Source organism: Saccopteryx leptura, chromosome 1 (genome assembly GCF_036850995.1).
Source record: "Saccopteryx leptura isolate mSacLep1 chromosome 1, mSacLep1_pri_phased_curated, whole genome shotgun sequence".
Lineage (NCBI taxonomy): Eukaryota > Metazoa > Chordata > Mammalia > Chiroptera > Emballonuridae > Saccopteryx > Saccopteryx leptura.
Window position 1 is genome coordinate 370,946,307 of NC_089503.1, and position 18,675 is coordinate 370,964,981.

Consider the following 18,675-nt stretch of genomic DNA (forward strand, 5'->3'; position numbering starts at 1 on the left):
CGCTCTGCCCACCAGGGGGCGATGCTCTGCCCCTCCGGGGCGTCGCTCTACTGCGACCAGAGCCACTCTAGCACCTGGGGCAGAGGCCAAGGAGCCATCCCCAGCGCCCCGGCCATCCTTGCTCCAATGGAGCCTTTGCTGCGGGAGGGGAAGAGAGAGACAGAGAGGAAGGAGGGAGGGTGGAGAAGCAAATGGGCGCTTCTCCTATATGCCCTGACCAGGAATCGAACCCGGGTCCCCCGCACGCCAGGCCGAAGCTCTACCGCTGAGCCAACCGGCCAGGGCCAAGATGGGGCTCAGATTTAATGTTAAGTGCAAAAACCTGGAAGTTTTCTTCTAACATTTATATTCAAAATATGTATAAATTTCAGTACTCTTTTCAGGTTATCATTTATTATTTGAAGTTTTCTGGTAGAACACACCTTTCTGTAGTTACTGAAAAATGAACATGGCAATTCTCAATAATGCTAGAGAAAAAAAAATGACGCAGTTTCTTAAGGCAAATACCGATGCGTGATGCTATAAATCATTTTATAAAATAAACCCAGTTGATTTCAGATAACAGAAAATACTCAGAAGAATTGCAAAATTTGGAAACTAGTTTGAAGCAGAAAATAATTCCATTTATAACTCAAGGACAGGAACTATCTGGGTTTCACAAGAAACTGAAGTTGAGAAACTGAAACAGATATTTGCATAATTATATGTATCAATAGATGTTTTTGGCTTCAGGTTGAGCTTGGCCATAGTCAGGGGTATTTATTCCCTCATCTCCCTCTGAAGCAATTCCACAGGCTGCCTGTGTTTCAATATCCACGGCTACAACTCACTTAAGGTAGCTCTTCCCATGCAATTTTTCTCACGTTCCAGCTTCTAGTAGCTTCCCTTCCCCTCATTCATTGAGGCTGAGTATGATGAATTTATTTACTATTACTGCTCCTTAATGTCCATAATGGCTCCTTAATAACAGTTAAATAAAAGCTTTCATGGCTGAAAGCTTTTCTGAAAGAATGAGTTTATTGAGCTGCATGCTAGGACCAAGGTCCTGGGTATGCAGTCGGAACCATCAGCAGCAGTGCTGGATGGGGAAGACGCCATGTCCACAGTCCTGGCTCTTTGATACATCATGTCTTGGGGAAGAAGGATGTAAGTTGTTGTTAGGCAAATGAGTTTATAAAATTTGTGTTTTTTGAGTTAGCTCACTTTTATTGTTAAAAATAGCACTGAACAGCAGGACCAGGTATGTGATCTGTGAAACTGGTAATTACCTTCCTGCTTGGGAAGGGCTATTGTTATGCTAGTGTTGCTGGAGGAGAGATTTTCATGCCAAAAAGTTTAGAGAGCAGAGAAGAAGAAGAAGAAAGCCAAGATGGCAGGGTGCTGAAGGAGAAGCCAGTTTGTGCAGAGAGGAGAAGGGAGAAGGTGTACAGATGGGGAACCAGAGTGACTGAGGTTGGTGAGGGCCTTTGATTCTAGGAAAAACCTGAGAAGATTCTATCGGTTGTGGAACCGGAGAATGTGTGAGTGGGTTTTGGAACCTTGTGTGCATTTACTCACCGACTGGTGCGAGGCTAGAATAAAGGAATGGCCCACCGGTTTTTTGGCTCCACTGATTCTTTACCATCTGCTCGAATCCAATGTGAACCTGCATGTGCATGGCAGCGACAATGGTGGCCCCTGGCCCTATAGTTTTTTTGTTTGTTTGTGTTTATTTATGTACATTGTCTATCAACAAGGGGAGTGAGAAAACATAAAGAAGAGATGGATCTAAGGTAGGTGCACAGTCTTTAGGAGGAAATGTTTACTATTTCCAATTGGTTGTAGGCACAGTCTGATAAGGTTATCAATAAGCAGGATGTGGTATTGTCTTGTGTTTAGCTGCTTCTTTTTAGATAGTCTTCTGAAAATTGATTCAGAGCTCCTATAAAATACATTACAAAATGTGAGTCATCTTGTTAGTTGGCCCATAGCTATTAATTGGTTAATTACATTTGTCTCTTTTACTCTCTGGCTGGCTCTCATTTAATTTAGGACATTTTAGAATTTTTTTTTTTACTTGTCATACCCTAACTACACCTTTGGAAATTCTCTTTATCAACTGTATTTTAATTGTTCTTCTTGGGGTGCCATTTGTATCCTGTTGGACCCTGACTGGAACAAATTCAAGTTAACTATATCTAAAACTCTAGGGTGATATTTTAGAAAGATCTATATTATTATGCCACTTGACATTGCCTAGAAACATTGTTGGGGGGGGGGGTTTGGGCAAATGAGTTTGTAAAATTTTTATTTTTTGAGTTTGCTCACTTTTATTGTTACAAAATGGTGCAGGGCAGCACCAGGTATATGTGGTCTATGAAATTGCAAATTACTTTCCTGCTTGGGAAGGGCCATTGTTTTTCTAATGTTTGCTGGAGGAGAGGGTTTTTGTGGGCTCAGGTAGTTTGGCAGAAAGAGCAGAGAGAATACAGAGTGCTGAAGAAGAAGCAAGTTTGGCCGAGAGAGAAAAGGAGTGCAGATGGGGAACCAGAGCTGGGGGCTTTTGTAAGCTCCGCTGAGACTGGTGGAGCCTTTGATTCCAAGAGAACCTGGAGAAGATTCTCTGGGTTGTGGAACTGGAGAATGTGTCAGGGCTTTGGGAGCTCCGAGTGAGGGGTTAGCAGACTTCCCTGTGGGTTTGCTCCTCCACCAGTGCGGGGCTTCAATACAGGAAAGCCCACCATTTTTTTTGGCTCCACTGTTTCTTTACTGTCTGCTCGAATTCAATGAAAACCTACATGAGCATGGCCACATGGTGGTGGCCCCTGGCCCTACAAAGGGAGTATAGGTACATTTTATTTATCTGTTTTTATGCATGATGTTGAAGCACTGTTCGTTCTAGGAAAGTAGGGGTAGACTATTTTTGTATTTTTAGGTTCCTACAGATGTTTTCCTGAAAACTGGAGAAAAACTACAAGTATTTATTTAAGTTGGATTTGGGAAAAACTAGACATAGAGTTAAAATGGAACTGGAGTTAGGGGCTCATGATAGTGACTTTCACAGTGACTTCAATAGTGCTTGCCTCTAGTTATTCATACCCTTGTGCAACCTCTTTCTTAACTGAAGCATGGCTAATCTCTGTGACCAAGAGAATACAGTGTGTGACTTCCCAAACTTTGTCATAAAAGGTATTATATTTTCTAGTTGGATTACTTGTTGGATATAAAAAACTCCTTCATTGTAAGACCATTCAAGCATCCCAAAGGAAAAGCCAATCAAGAGAGCTACCAATAGGGCCCCAACCAACAATCAGAACCAATTTGCAAGTCATAAGAATTAGTCAATATGGAAGCAGTTAAGCTATCAGAAAGATAAATGCCTGCAGCCTACAGAGCATTGGATTCAGTTGCATCAATTAGAGATATTAAGCCAAAACTGCTCAGTCATGTCATCCAAACCTCCTGATCCCCAGAAATGGTGAAGAAGAGAAAGAAAGGGCCAAGATGGCCGGGTGCTGAAGAAGAAGCCAGTTTGTGCAGAGAGATGAAGAGAGAAGATGTGCAGATGGGGAACAGAGGTAAGGGCTCTTGCAAGCTCTGCTGAGACTGGTGGGGGCCTTTGATTCTAGGAAAACCTGGAGAAGATTCTCCTGGTTGTGGAACCGGAGAATGTGTGAGTGGGTTTTGGTGCCCTTTGTGTGTTTACTCACCTGCTGGGTTCGAGGCTAGAATATAGGAATGGCCCACCAGTTTTCAGCTCCGTAGTTTCTCTACTGTCTGTCCAAATTCAGTGAGAACCTGCATGTGCCTGGCTGTGATGATCGCAACTACTGGCCTTACATTTTCTTTCCAGTTTATGGAAGTAAGGGGGAGCAGAATATGTCCCCCCCAAAATGTGCCCCTTTGGCATGTGGATTGTTTTGAAGAGAGGCAATTAACACCCATTAGATTCAGGAAAAGCTTTGGACCTCTCCCTTAACTGCCTAAGAAAATTTTAGATGGGGAAGCTGTACCAGGAAGAAAACTAACACCACATATGACTTTACATCAGAAAGACTTGTCTACAAGGCAGGGCAAACATGTCTTTACCAAAGATCTACTCTGTTCATCCTCCTGTGAATTATCTTCCTCTTCTTTGAAGCTTCCGACCCCTATCCCTTACTCCTTCTCTAAGGTAGATATAAAAGCCCCAGCTGCATGACTTCCTACAAGTCTCATATTTTATAGGGTTTCCATATGTGTGACATTTTCTTTCTCCTGGGAATCTATCTTATGTCAATTTAAATATTAAACAAATGAAAGAACATAGAGGGGAAGAAGGGGAAAGCCATAAGTCATAGGACGAGAGAAGAAAAATGTTCAAAAGGCTGTGATGTTCAGGTTTCTTGGAATTTAAATTCAAAAACTTACTTTAACTTTATTCTGTGTGTAACAGATTTTTGAATTTCAGAGTCTAGAGAATTTTTAGGTGGGTGGGTTCAAGTTTCCAGGCAAATGTAAAGTTGTAGAGGCTTTGCAATACAGAGAACTTTGCAGCATAAATACAATCTTACTAAGAGGTATAAAGAAGCAATCAGTCTCAAACGGGTTGCCTTGGTGACAGTTACTAGGTTGAATTTTGCCTTCAAGAAGTTATAGCCATAATGTATGCACTGTTCTTATAAATGTATTATTTCTTAATTATGTTTAACACATACATGCAAATTTCTTCCTTTACTGTGTTGATATGTTTGTATTTTCTAAAATTTTTAGTAGCCAAGCTGTAATTAAATAATCTTTTTTTAAAGTTTTTTTTTACCAATGTTTTTAGCTCTCAATTCTTGAGTTCAGCAAAAAAAGAGTTCAGAGCCAAGAACTCTAGTGTAAGAAGAAGTTTATTTAATATACAAAACAAAGTATGCACAAAGAGAAGATTCAAGCAGGCTACTTTGGCCATTTAGAAAGAAAGTCACAGAGTCAGAAGTGAATTAGCTAGACTGCATGGACTCAGCAAACAAGTTACAGTGACAAAAGAAGGGCCCTTGGGACAAGTTGCCACTACCCACTGCTCCCCTGGTTGCAAGTCTCATGGAGACCTTTACAGCTTAGTAGAAAGAATACAAAGATACAAGCCTGAGGAAAGAAGGCATGGGAATGCCCTAAAGAGGAAGCATGCACTGGGTTCTTTGTCTTAAGAGTTATATCTGTTTTCTAAAGGGAGGAATTTTAGAGAAGGTCTCAGGGGAAAATCTCAATAGAATATTCATCAGCTTTTGAGTATATCCTATAATATGCTGATTCATCAAAATGAGTGTATAGGTTCAAGGACCTGGTCCCTACTGATTGGTTGGTACTAGGGTGGGGAGTCATCAGTCATTATGTCTGGTCCTGCTGTCTGTCAGGGCACCGCTGCCTCTGGTTTTGTTGTCTTCTGGGCCTAGAGATGAAACACAATGGAGGCTTAGAGGTTATGTCGTGTGTGACCAAAACTCTGTCTCTGTGGTCAACAGACATAAGGCTTTGTTCCTAAGATTATTTGGTGCTGATAAGAACCTCACTGTTCTCAGGGCTTTAAGGCTTCGGGAAGTGGTTGTGCAAGGGAGAAGGAGGAAAATGAGTCAGGGTGCTGGCTGGGGCCACTTCGAATTCAGCTATCTGTCTCAGTTTCTGTATTCCACTTGCCAGAGAATTTTCTTGGCTTCTTACTATCCTGTGTTCATTTTGTATTAAATTCATATATTTTAACAAACATGATATGCTTATGAACATGTTATTCTTCAGCTATTACCCAAGGGTTTTCTGGGATGGTTCCAATCAAAAATATTCCATCATGTTGTTATATCATATGTTAGACCAATGTGTCTTGGTTTTTGGTTTTAGAAAAATAAAAGCCATTGCAGATTATTTCTTACTATGCTAAGGAGCTTAAACATAAAAAGAACAATGTATGAAAATAAGAGAGATGTGAACAGAAGCAGCCAACTGGCACCCATGCTTGGGGCTCACATGCAAATCAAGTTATTCTTTGCTTTCCAACACTTCCCAATTTTTTTAAAAAAACCATATTTGAGGCTGGATAGCAACTCTATATGAAAACATCAATGATATAAATACAGACAGCATTGTGTTGGGTAGAGCAATGCCAGGAGTTGACAGGACCAACATATAAAACCAAAGCAATTAAGTTTCCGCAAACACTTGACTCGGTGTTGAATCAACACTCTTCTTGATAAACGGCAGTGTGGCACACAAATGACAAATCATACATTTCCAATATAGAAACTGCGCTGGTCTGATGAAGGAACAGAAATCTTTTCCAGCTTTCTTTTTACAGTGTGGGAGAAAAAGAAGGTGCTCAGTCATTTATGAGTTTTCCTTCCGAGATCGTGTGATATTCCCTTTCGGCAAAATGCTAAATGATTTCTAGATGAGCTTTGGCATGCTTCCAGCTGAATATCCTCTCCCTCCATCAACAACAAAATTCTTACAGCTGTTGGTGAGCGATCTTACATTGACATTTAGTACTCTCGTATCCCACAGACTGTTATCTAGACATTCATTAAGAACCTTTGGCAAGAAGAGAAAGTTCTGTCTCAAGAGGCTCTGATCTTTCTGTTATTTTTTATTTCATGTCTCTCTCAACCTCAACACACAGCACAAAATAACATCATGAGTACACCCTCTTAACCTTATTTTATTTGGGTGCATTGCAGTTATTCAATGGACCTTTCTCAGAAAAGATCTGAGGAAGAGTTTTTATTAAGTAATAATGTCTTCTCGCTTTCAAAGAACAAAGGCATTATCTATAATGGAAACCAAAAAAAAAAAGATACAAGGAAGACATGCAGAGAGACGTCAATATAAATGGTAATGCATTGATATACACAGACTTCTGTCCAATTTTCAGAATAATAAAATAAGTAAAAACAAAAACAAAAAAACCCCCTGATTATTCCTGGTTTGGGAGTGATTGCTCTGCTCTCATCTGATTTGTGTCTGGGTGGCAATGTCCTTCTTTGCTTTAGAAGTCCTACTTATTTATCATTATCTAGCACAAATGACAGAGGGAGCATTTAGTACTTTACTACTTCGTATAAAATTCTTTTATTATGTTTAGACTTTTCAAGGCAATTAGTTGCTTTTACAACACTTCAGGACAAATTTGTATTAGAATGTTTCCATGTTAAAAATGAGCTCTTTATCATTTTATTCCCAGATTTAAAATGCAGCTGCCATACATGTGCTGTATGCACCACATGCCAGGTATCAGATGGCAAACTTCATGAAATTTGGGTGTGTTTGGTTATTCTATAGATCCTCAGTCTCTATAAGAGGCGCAGTTCATATTAATACTGTGATAAGTATTTGTTGAATAAACACACGCCGGCATGTAATAAAGCTGATAAGTTGCCTCTCACTCTCTGGGCCAGGGCTCACTTTCCCTTCCAGAGCTTTCGCTATCTGATCGTGGCTTCACTGAGTCATGCAGCTAATCTTTGCAGCTTGTTCCAAATGTGGACACTTAAGAGCAGGGAGGTCCACTGAAGACATTGCCTGGATTATAAACTAGAAGAAATGCGTCCACGATCATGATCACTAAACTTCACAAGCTCTAGATTTGTTTTGATTATTATGCTTTCATGCCCTTTGTCTGCTATACATTCGTGGATCTTTTCTAAGTACTTTCTTTGAAGTGACTTCCACATAGAGCAAATCTTTCCTGTGAGGTATTGTTTAAAAGCAAGAGCACACTGTATGCCATGTATCTGGTTCTCATCAGGACACTGAATTTTACAAACTGTGTCAACTTGGGTAAGTTATATAATGTCTTTGAGTGCCAGTTTACTTATTTGAAGAGAGATTAATGATACATGACTGCCTAATAGCATCATTATAATGTTAAATAAGAGATATGTGCAGTCTTACCTTAACACTATTAATTATAATCTACTGTTAGTTATTTTTGTGCTTTTAATAAAGGGATTGATAAATATATAGATCTTGCAGTGCCAAAACAATTATCTTTTATTTCATAGACTATGTGACACTTCAGCCAAAACAACCAGAGTTGCATTCAAATGGGCAGTGGCCTTATCTTTCTCATATATATATATATATATATATATATATATATATATATTGCTAAAGGTAGGCTGTTTTCATTTTATTTTGGGGAGTTTCCAGGCATTTCATGCATTGTCATAAATCAGGTAGCTGTATAAGGGGATCTGTTTCTGTATTCCATTATATTATATCGGTTCATTTGTCTACACTTGTGCCACTGGTACTCTATCTTAATTACTACAACATTATGTCTTGATATCATTAAGTCATCCAGCATTGTTCATTTTCAATATTTCATCACTGTTGAATCAAGCTTCTAGAAGAAAATAACTTTATGGTTCATGACATAGGGATGACTAGAATTTCTTAAATGGGATGAACACAGGCACACACACATACACACATACAGAACACTAGCACTAACCATAAGGAAAGATAAACTGGACATATTCAAATTAAGAACTTCTGTTTAACAAAGGATACAATTAAGGAAATTCAAAAAGTAAGCCATGGACTAAAAGAAGATATTTGCAATATATACATTTGACAAATAATTTATATCGGGAATATATTGAGAATTCCTACAAACCAACAAGATATAGTCAACCTAATTACAACAATGGGCAAAAGATGTGACAGAGATGTCACAAAAGATGGTAACAAAGTGGCTGATAAACATATACAAATGTATTAAATATAATTAATCTTTTGACAAATACTAATTAAAAGCTGTGATATATACTATTACATAAGCATAATGAATAAAATATTTCTTTAAATAAACTGACAATATCACATATCAGTGAGGAGATGAAACTGGTGGAAGAAAGAATTTAACTTTTTATAACTCTTTTGGAAGAATATTTGGCAGTATCTACTGAAGGAAAACATATGTATACCACATGACCCAATAATTCTACTCTTGAGTGTATATTTTACAAATTGAAAAATAATAACAAAAGGATACATGCATAAAATGTTCATAAAATTTTATTCACAACAGCTCTAAACTGGAAAGAAAATATTCCTTAATAGAATGGGTAAGTAAATGACATTGTCTGCATATAGTAGAATAAATACTACATAGCTATTAACAAAAATAAACTTCACACATGCAGCATGGTTGAATATCATAGGCCTAGTATCAAGTGAAAGAGTTTAGATAATATAAATGTTTTTTATGTTTATATGAAATCCAAAACTGATAAAACTATCCCCTAGTTATAGAAACCAGTATGATTTTTATTCTTGAAAGTGATTGACTGGAAGGAGAACCAGGGATCTTCTTGGCTGCCGCAACTATTACACATATTGCTTTTGAAGGTGGTTACACAGGTACATACGTATTTACAAATTTATCAGTCTGATTTATCTCCTTTATTAAATATGTTATACCTTAGTACTTTTTTTTAATTGACAAATTCACTGAGGCAAAGAAGATAAAAGGATAGATGATATATTCCCTGTAGTGCCCATTCATATGAATTCTTTGGCTAAGATGAGGAAGGGATTGTTCTTCATGCTTTCTGAAACAGTCATGGTCTAGCTCTAGCAGACAGAATGCACACCTAAGGGCATGCCAGAGGGCAGGACTCAATTCTCCTTGTTTTTTTCTTATCTTTTATTCTTCCTTCTACCAAAATTAACTTGCAAATATCCATGTTCAATACATATGTTAATAAAACTACGATCTAAAATAGACATGTAAGAAAAATAAATTTGAATAGTATATCAAGTCTCTAGTGTTATTATCTGAAAATATTTTGAGTTTTGGCTCAAAATTGCCTATTGTACATGCAGTAAGTGAAAGTAGGTATCGATGCTCGATTCAGTGAGGTGGTCCCTCTGCTGCTGCTGTAATACCTCAGTCCAGAAAAGCAACCTTTGCCTCAGGACAAGCAGTTACAGTTCCTGTTAACATACTCTACTTCATTCCTAGATTTGCAGTCTCCAGGTATGGGAGAATCATTTAGACCAGGGGTATCAAACTCAACTCAGCATGTGGGCCACAGAGCAAGATCACAGCCATTCGGCGGGCCGCACTAGGTCTACAAAAGGCAACTGTTATGCAACACTTTTCTCACTGCAGTTGAAAACAAAAAAAAATCAGTACAACAAGCACAATTGTACATGCAGTTTACTCAGTGTCACAAAACGACCAGAAACTGTAGTTCGCATCACAACTGCTGTTAACTAAGCTAATATCTAGCTAGGATGCTAGAGAAATGAAAAATACAAGTAGGCCCCTAGGCTTACTTAATTTTATCCAAAATATTTTGAACTTCGTGGATTAGTCTGCGGGCTGCACAAAATTGTTCAGCAGGCCACATGCGGCCCGCAGGCCGCGAGTTTGAGACCCCTGATTTAGACTGTTCTGGAAGCTTGGTTCTGGTCTAGGCTTTGGGACAAATCCTGTCTTAATTTTCTAGTGAATAAGCCTCTATCTGGGTTCCCAGAGTTTCTACATTGGCCCATTTGTTTTTCCACCACCCCCCTTACCACAACCTCTACCCAACCTCTAAACCATGCTCTCCAATTCTAATCTCTATGTCTGCACCTTTGATACTACAGCAAGATTTACTGTTTGCCAAAATCTCTGTCCATTCCCTACAATGTTCCATTCCTCTAACTGTTCCCTCCAGTTCCACCTTTTGACTCCGTCCCTAGGGCTCTCCCAGATACAAAAGGCTGTACATTCATAATAGTTCTGCGCCAATGGTGATACCGTCATAATTACCTGGGTTCAGCCCTCATTTAAAAGGCTTAACACACTTCTTACTGATGCCCAAGTATTAATCGTTATCTTCATGTTTTGACTCAGTTGTTCCAAGTGGATATTTGAACCTTATATAAACAATGTATTCATAAAAACATTACTTATAGAGAAAATTATTAACAGCTAACAGCGTAAAATCAAAGTTTAGCCAAAGTGTATTAAGTAAATTATAAGTCATTCATATTATCAAAGTAATGCTCATAATAAATATATAATCATGATAGACAATCTGGGGAAAATAACTAGCAATATTTCATAGAAATTATGTGTTTATGGGTAAGTCTAAGTATTGAATATATACATAAAAAAGAATTTAAAAAGCAAAATCTTAATTATTGATGCCAGTGGGTTAAGTGATGTGAAACAAGAAAAATTTTGATATATTTTACACCTCCTTGAACAGCTTTATGAGGTATGATCAAGGTACATGTTAGTGTCTGCACATGAAAACATTATAGCAATTAAGATAATGAACATACACACCACCCTCAAAAATTTTTCCTCAAATATGCAACAACAAAAGTTACAGACAGTCTCATGATGGGGCCTAACTTAAATAATAACACCTTAGTATATGTATTATATATGTATAATATACACTTTTATATCATATAAGTATAGATATATAATATATATACACACATATATATTTAGTATAGATATACTAAATATATATACTTAGTATAGTATACTATATACTAAGTATAGTCTATATATAGACTATATATAGTATATATATCTATATTGTATATATACATAAATACATATGTATGTGTAATTATAGTTTTGTATAGTTACATAAATAATGAGATAACAAATATTACTGTTTTTAGTGATTTATATATGTATGTGTGTATGTACATATATCAACCTACTATATTTCAGTAGTTTTTTTTATTTTTTCTTCAAATTCAGGGAAAATTTTTTTTTTAGATATTTGAAGGTTATGTAAAAAGTAAGATGCCCATTTTATCATCTTTATGTCACTATATTACTATAAATCTTGGGGTTTTGGAGAAAAAAAGAGAGGAAGGGAAAGACCAAGATGACTCAAGACCGTCTCTGAAGGAGAGAGTGTTTCCATTTGCATGTTCCCTGAAATAAGTAATTTACAGAATTCCCCTGATATCAAACATGTTTGGCCGTGGGCAGGGAAGCTTGAAGGCAACGACAGACCACATCATGCATATTGTTCTGCATAAATCATTTAATCTGTTCTTTGGAAGTTTTCTTTAAAATGAGACCCAAACTGTTAGCCTTTTTTGCTTATCACTTAGCAGGATGGGTGCAAAAATAACCTTGGCAAGTTGTGACAAAAAAAGTGCAACAAAATTAAATAAATTATACTTATTACTATCCTAAAGCAACCTCTATTGAAAGAAATAAAGGTGTACTAACTCTGATTTTCCTGACCTCCAGTGACAACCATTCTTAGCAGAATAATCAGATGGTACAGAATATCTCTAAATTATGCACATAATTTACTAGTACCAATATCATACCTTTTCTTTATAGGCAATGGAAAATTCAAAATCTAATCTTTTTCTATTTTTGTATTAGTTTCCTGTTGCTACCATAACCAATTACCATAAATGTAGTGTTTTAAAATAACACAAATTTATTAGGTACAGTTCTGGAGGTCAGAGGTCCAAATGGATCTCGCTGGGCTTAAAACAAGATTCAGCAGGGAGAATCCAGGAAGAATGCATGTTCCTCCCTTTTCCTACTTCCAGAGGTAGCCCGTATTCCTTAGTGCCAGTTCCTTCCTCTGTCTTCAAAGTCAGCAATGGCTTCATCACTCACATTGTCTCCCTCTTTCAGGTTTACGTACCCTTGTGATTACACTGAACTCAGATGGATAATCCAGGGTACTCTCCAGATTGTAAAGTCAGCTGATTAGCAATTTGAATTCCATCTGCTATCTCCACTCTCTCTTGTCACATAATGTAACATACTCAACAGTTCCGGGGATTAAGACATCAAGTCTATATTATTCTTCTAATTACAGTTCTGTCCTCCCTTCTTTTTTTATTTATTTTTAATTTTGTGTATTTTCTGAAGTTAGAAACAGGGAGGCAGTCAGACAGATTCCCGCATGCGCCCGACCGGGATCCACCTGGCATGCCCACCAAGGGGGCAATGATCTGCCCATCTGGGGCGCCGTTCTGTTGCAACCAGAGCCATTCTAGCGCCTGAGGCAGAGGCCACGGAGCCATCCTCAGCGGGAGGGGAAGAGAGAGACAGAGAGGAAGGAGAGGGGGAGGGGTGGAGAAGCAGATGGGCACTTCTCCTGTGTGCCCTGGCCGGGAATCGAACCTGGGACTCTTGCACTCCAGGCCGACACTCTACCACTGAGTCAACCGGCCAGGGCCCTGTCCTCCCTTCTTAATCTCAATGACTAACATATTAAACTTCTTGTTCTGATCCCACTGGGTTTTGTTGTTGTTGTTTTCTTGCAGAAAATGCAATTATATGTAAAAGTGGTTTTAAAAAAGTCTTATTACAAAACTTTATCTCAGGAGATGACAATACACTAAAATTATGTTACTTTTCTTTCCAGGGATTACAATGAAATTCTTCTTGTTTTTAGCTGTGGCTGCTTGCTTTCTGCCTGGTTTGCTTGTAAGAGTTTGTGAGGTTTGTATATTTCATACTTACTTCCTGGAAGAAATAAGAGCTAATCCTCTAGTAGACTCACTTTGTTACAGACACTGTTGGGAGGACACTATGCCTATTATTCTCCTAGTTCTCACTGTAGCTTTATTAATCAATTATTATTATTATTATCATTATTATTATTGAGAGAGAGAGAGGAAAGGACAGAGATGAGAAGCATCAACTCGCAGTTGCGTCACTTTAGCTATTTACTGATTGTTTCTCATACATGATTTGACCTTTGCTCAAGCCAGGGACCCCAGGCTCAAGCCAGCAACCTTGTGCTTCAAGCCAGGGCCCATAGAATCATGTTGATGATCCCATGCTCAAGCCGGGTGAGCCAGTGCTCAGGCCAGTGACCTTGAGGTTTCAAACCTGGGACCTCAGCATCCCTGGTCAAGGTTCTCTCCACTGTATCACCACTGGTAGGGTGGCAAGTATTATTATTCATAATCCCATACTACAGAAAAAGGTTAAATCATGTAGTCAAGGATAGATAACTAGGAAGTGGCAGAGCCTATAAGTAATCTAAGTAGTTTGGTTCAATGAGTCCATGCCTATTTTATTATAGTCCTTCTAATCAATTCAAAAAAGCTGAGAATGGAGGGCAAGAATTAATTTATCCGTGTATTTTCAAAGACTAAATGGGGAAAAAATGCTATTTTGATTTGTTTTGTTTTGTTCACCCAGAAAAGTTAAGTATTCCATCAAGATCCAAATTGAGCTATGTGATTTTTAACTATAGTAAGATTATAACACAGCCAAATTAAGTATAAAATGAATGGGGACAACGGCAAGGAAATATGAAGAGCTGTTAACAGTAGAGTGAATATATAAAACTACTTACTAGAATTTCACTACTTACTAGAAACAATAACTTCAAAAATCAGAAACAGAAACAAAACATTCAATGATATAATAAGAAATGACTCCCAAATATATTGTGTTCACCCACTAATATGCACCTCTAAATACCTCAATGATATAAAGACCATTTACATTTTTTTAATGTCACAAAGTATTCTTATTATGAAGTGAATAGCTTTGGTATAGAAAATGGTTTTTATATTTTTATATGCTAGATAAGTCAGGCATAGAAGGCACTTAATATTATAGACAAAGGAAAATCTACATGCATTAGATTATTGGGGTGTTGGTTTAGATCATATCAATAACACATTTTTCCCAAAGAGAAACCAGGTGGACCTATTGTCCAACACCCAAAAATCCTCCAGTAAAAGCAGCATCTTAAAGAAGACTTCTCCTTCCTTCCCTCTGATTCTCTGCCTGTTTTAATCCCCCAACATGGAGAAGGGTCTTCACACATCACAACAAGAAAAAGCGAATCTGCCTCACCAGGCAGTGGCGCAGTGGATAGAGCATTGGACTGGGATGCCCTGGACCTGGGTTCAAGGCCCCGAGGTCGCCAGCTTGAGTGTGAGCTCATCTGGCTTGAGCAAAAAGCTCACCAGCTGGGACCCAGCGTTGCTGGCTCAAGCAGGGGGTTACTCGGTCTGCTGAAGGCTTACGGTCAAGGCACGTATGAGAGGGCAATCAATGAACAACTAAGGTGTCGCAACGAAAAACTGATGATTGATGCTTCTCATCTCTTTCCGTTCCTGTCTGTCTGTCCCTATCTATCCCTGTCTCTGACTCTCTGTCCCTGTAAAAAAAAAAAGAAAAAAAAAAAGCTAATCTAAGCATTGCCAGTATTTCAGGGGTGGGGATTGGGAAGGCAGACAGTGAGAAAGTTACATTTGCCTTTAAGACTCAGTAAATATTAAGCTGGTTTAAACACTTAGCCCAAGTTCTGGGCGCAACCTGTCCCAGGTTGACATGTGAAAGAAGGAATCAGTATCACAGTTAAAAGCCCTGGTCATAAAGGAGATAAGTAAAACTCCTCCCATTCAAACAAACAGGAGCCCGATCTAAAACTGATCACATAGGAAAGGGTCAATAAAACAACATGTGTACATTTTATAGACACATAATTATTGGAGCATTTGCATGCAATTTTATAGATAGTTTGTTCATAAAAATAAGACTTAAGAATTTTAAATGAAAACATGAATGTAAGACAAATAGAGCCCCAAACACAGGAATCCTAGTTAAAGTAAGTAATAAGCTGTTACAATTTGTCCCCAAAAAGCAAACCAAAACGACAAAAAGTGTTAAAAAAAAAAAAAAAAAAAAAAAAAAAAAAGCAAATAGACTGACCACTAAGATTGAATGTTATTTTAAACTTCTCTGCAATGTTAGTTTACTGGGATACTGGACATCTAATTGAGTAGAAATTATTTTTTACTGAGATATAAAGTTTTCATCAGAATCTAGATAATGTTACAGAATAAGGTTTTGAGTGAAAAGTATAGGGAGGTGGCAATCAGCTAATGAAGCTGATTTGATCTTGTCAGGTGTAATTAGTGACTTCTCTGGGGATTAGAACATTAGGCCTCATATCTAAGGGGAAAATTGACATCCTTGGTAGAGCAAACTGCAGGGCATGCTAACAAACAGGCAACATCATCATGAATAATCACCAGTGGGAAGGGCCAAAACAAACAAACAAACAAATCGGTTGAAGATAAAATGGAAAGATAATGAATAATATGAGATTTGGGGAAAGGTGGAGGAGAATGACTCAGCCTAAATAACACTAGGGGAGAAATGTGTTATTGAAAGAATGACCTGTTTTTTGTTTGTTTGTTTGTTTTTTACAGAGAGAGTCAGAGAGAGGGATAGACAAGGACAGTCAGACAGGAACGGAGAGAGATGAGAAGCATCAATCATCAGTTTTTCGGTGCGACACCTTAGTTGTTCATTGATTGCTTTCTCATGTGTGCCTTGACTGTGGGCCTTCAGCAGACCGAGTAACCCCTTGCTCGAGCCAGCGACTTGGGTCCAAGCTGGTGAGCTTTGCTCAAACCAGATGAGCCCGCACTCAAGCTAGCGACCTCGGGGTCTCGAACCTGAGTCCTCTGCATCACAGTTCAACGCTCTATGCACTTTGCCACTGCCTGGTCAGGCAGGAATGACCTCCTGTCTTTAATTCTTAGAGAAACCTCATACAATTTTTCATAATGTTTGTACTAGTTTGCATTCTCACTAACTATATATCAGAGCTATCTTTTCTCCACATTATTTCTAACACTTGAAGTCTTTTGTTTTTAATAATAGCCCTTCTAACAGATGTGTGCTTATATCTCACCATGGTTTTAGTTAGCATTTCCCTGATGAATAGTGAAGTTAAGCACTTTCATATATCTGTTGGCCATTTGTATGTCTTCTTGGAGAAATGTCTATGTGGTCTGTGTAATTTTTAATGGTTTTTTGTCTGTTTTTTACCTTTGGGTTGTATGAGTTCCTTATATGTTTTGGATATTAACCCCTTATGATATATATAGTTTGAAATATTTTCCCTCATTCTGTAAATTGCCTTTTTACTTCATTGTTACCTTTGCTGTGCAGAAGTTTTTTAGTTTGATGTAATCCAATTTGTCTATTTTTGTTTTTATTATCTGTGCTTACCAAGATCAACAGGAGCTTTTTACCTCTGTTTTTTTGTCCAGGACTTTTATCATTTCAGGTCTGACATTTAAGTTTTTAATCCATTTAGAGTTGATATTTATTTATGATGTAAAATAAGGGTCTGGGTTAATTCTTTCACATGTGGATATCCAGTTTTAAATTTGCCAAGAAGACAAATCTTATGTTAAGTGTTTCTACCATATACACAAAATAATAACAATAAATATAATAAAGGGGGTCAAAAAAACCTTTAGGAAGTGATGGATATGTTTATAGTCTTGATGACGGTGATGGTTTCCTGAGTGTATACTAATTCGCAAACTCACTGAGATGTATACATTTTACACCTCAATTATATGTCCATAAAATGGTTAAACACACACACACACACACACAAGAAAGTATAACTTGTGCCTGACCAGATGGTGGTGCAGTAGATAGAGCTTTGGCCTGGGATGCAGAGGACTGATGTTTGAAACCCTGAGGTCGCTGGCTTGAGCACAGGCTCATCTGGCTAGCAAGCGGGCCCACCAGGTTCAGAGTGGGCTCACCAGGTTCAGAGTGGGCTGACTGGCATGAGTGTGGGATCATAGACATTGCCCCATGGTTGCTGGTATAAGCCCAAAGGTCTCTGGTTTGAAGCGCAAGGTCACTGGCTTGAGGAAGGGCTGAGCTGTAACCCCCGGCCCCCTGTCAAGGCACATATGAGAAAGCAATCAATGAACAACTAATGTGATGCAACGAAGAATTGATGCATCTCACCTCTCTCCCTTCCTGTCTGTCTGGTCTTATCTGCCAGTCTCTTTGTCTCTCTGTCTCACTGTCTCTCTCTCTCTCTCATTAAAAAAAGAAAATGAAAGTATAACTTGCTCTATAGACCACAAAAGAGAATGAGAACAGATACAGGTAGATAGATGGAGTGGGCAAGAGAAGTTGAAACAGCTGCCCTCTGATAGTATCTTTGTACTGAGGGAAGTAGAACATATCATAGTCTGTTAAGTGAGGTAGATCTTATTGGGGCAGAGTACACAGGTTCTGCAACAGCATTGTGGAGACAGACAACGTAATCTAAACAGGTAAATGAAAAGAGTTGATGAGCAGAATTAAAGGACAGTTTGAAGTCAGACATTCTAAATATGGGTGATATCAATATTTCTTATTTTCTTCTATTTTTCTGCCAATACTTGGCTGACTTAATGCAGTCAGGGAAATTCTTTGTCCCACCCAAAGTTGGGGTGTTGCTATATGGGAGTGGGCAGGCAAATGATTCAATATTTTTATCAAGAAAGTTGCTGAAATGAGAGAACATGGATCAAAAAGACAGAAAAGAGAAGAGAGAGCAAATAGGGGAAATGAAGAATGAGCTTGAGGGCTAGATTACATTTAAAAATAAAATGACTGAGTTTAGCAATTTGGAAGAACAAGGTATTGTGGTCAGACAGGAGAATGATTAACCTGGTAATTCGAGAGGTATGGCCGTCTGGAATGAGATACAGGCTGTGACCACTAAGGTGGGGAACTGAAGAGGCCTGGAGGAAAGGTTTAAGAGATGAAGAGATCAAAGACCTGAAATATCTCTTTAACAGTTGGAGTTATCCATGTGGATACTGATGTCCCTGAAGATGACTGAGACAGGTTAGGGCAGACAGGATGCATTTGTTTTAGGAGACCCAATGTCTATGAATAAGAGGAAG

General features: G+C 38.2%; 1 protein-coding gene across 1 annotated transcript in view; it reads left to right on the top strand.

Moving 5' to 3' along the window:
* The first annotated feature begins 986 nt into the window (after nt 1-986).
* The window catches only part of CRISP1 (cysteine rich secretory protein 1), a 43,870-nt gene continuing 26,181 nt past the window's right edge, over nt 987-18,675 (top strand). Inside the window, exons 1-2 of the mRNA XM_066360301.1 lie at nt 987-1,146; nt 13,359-13,435. Of these exons, the coding sequence (XP_066216398.1) occupies nt 987-1,146; nt 13,359-13,435 (237 nt within the window). The remainder of the gene's footprint in view (nt 1,147-13,358; nt 13,436-18,675) is intronic.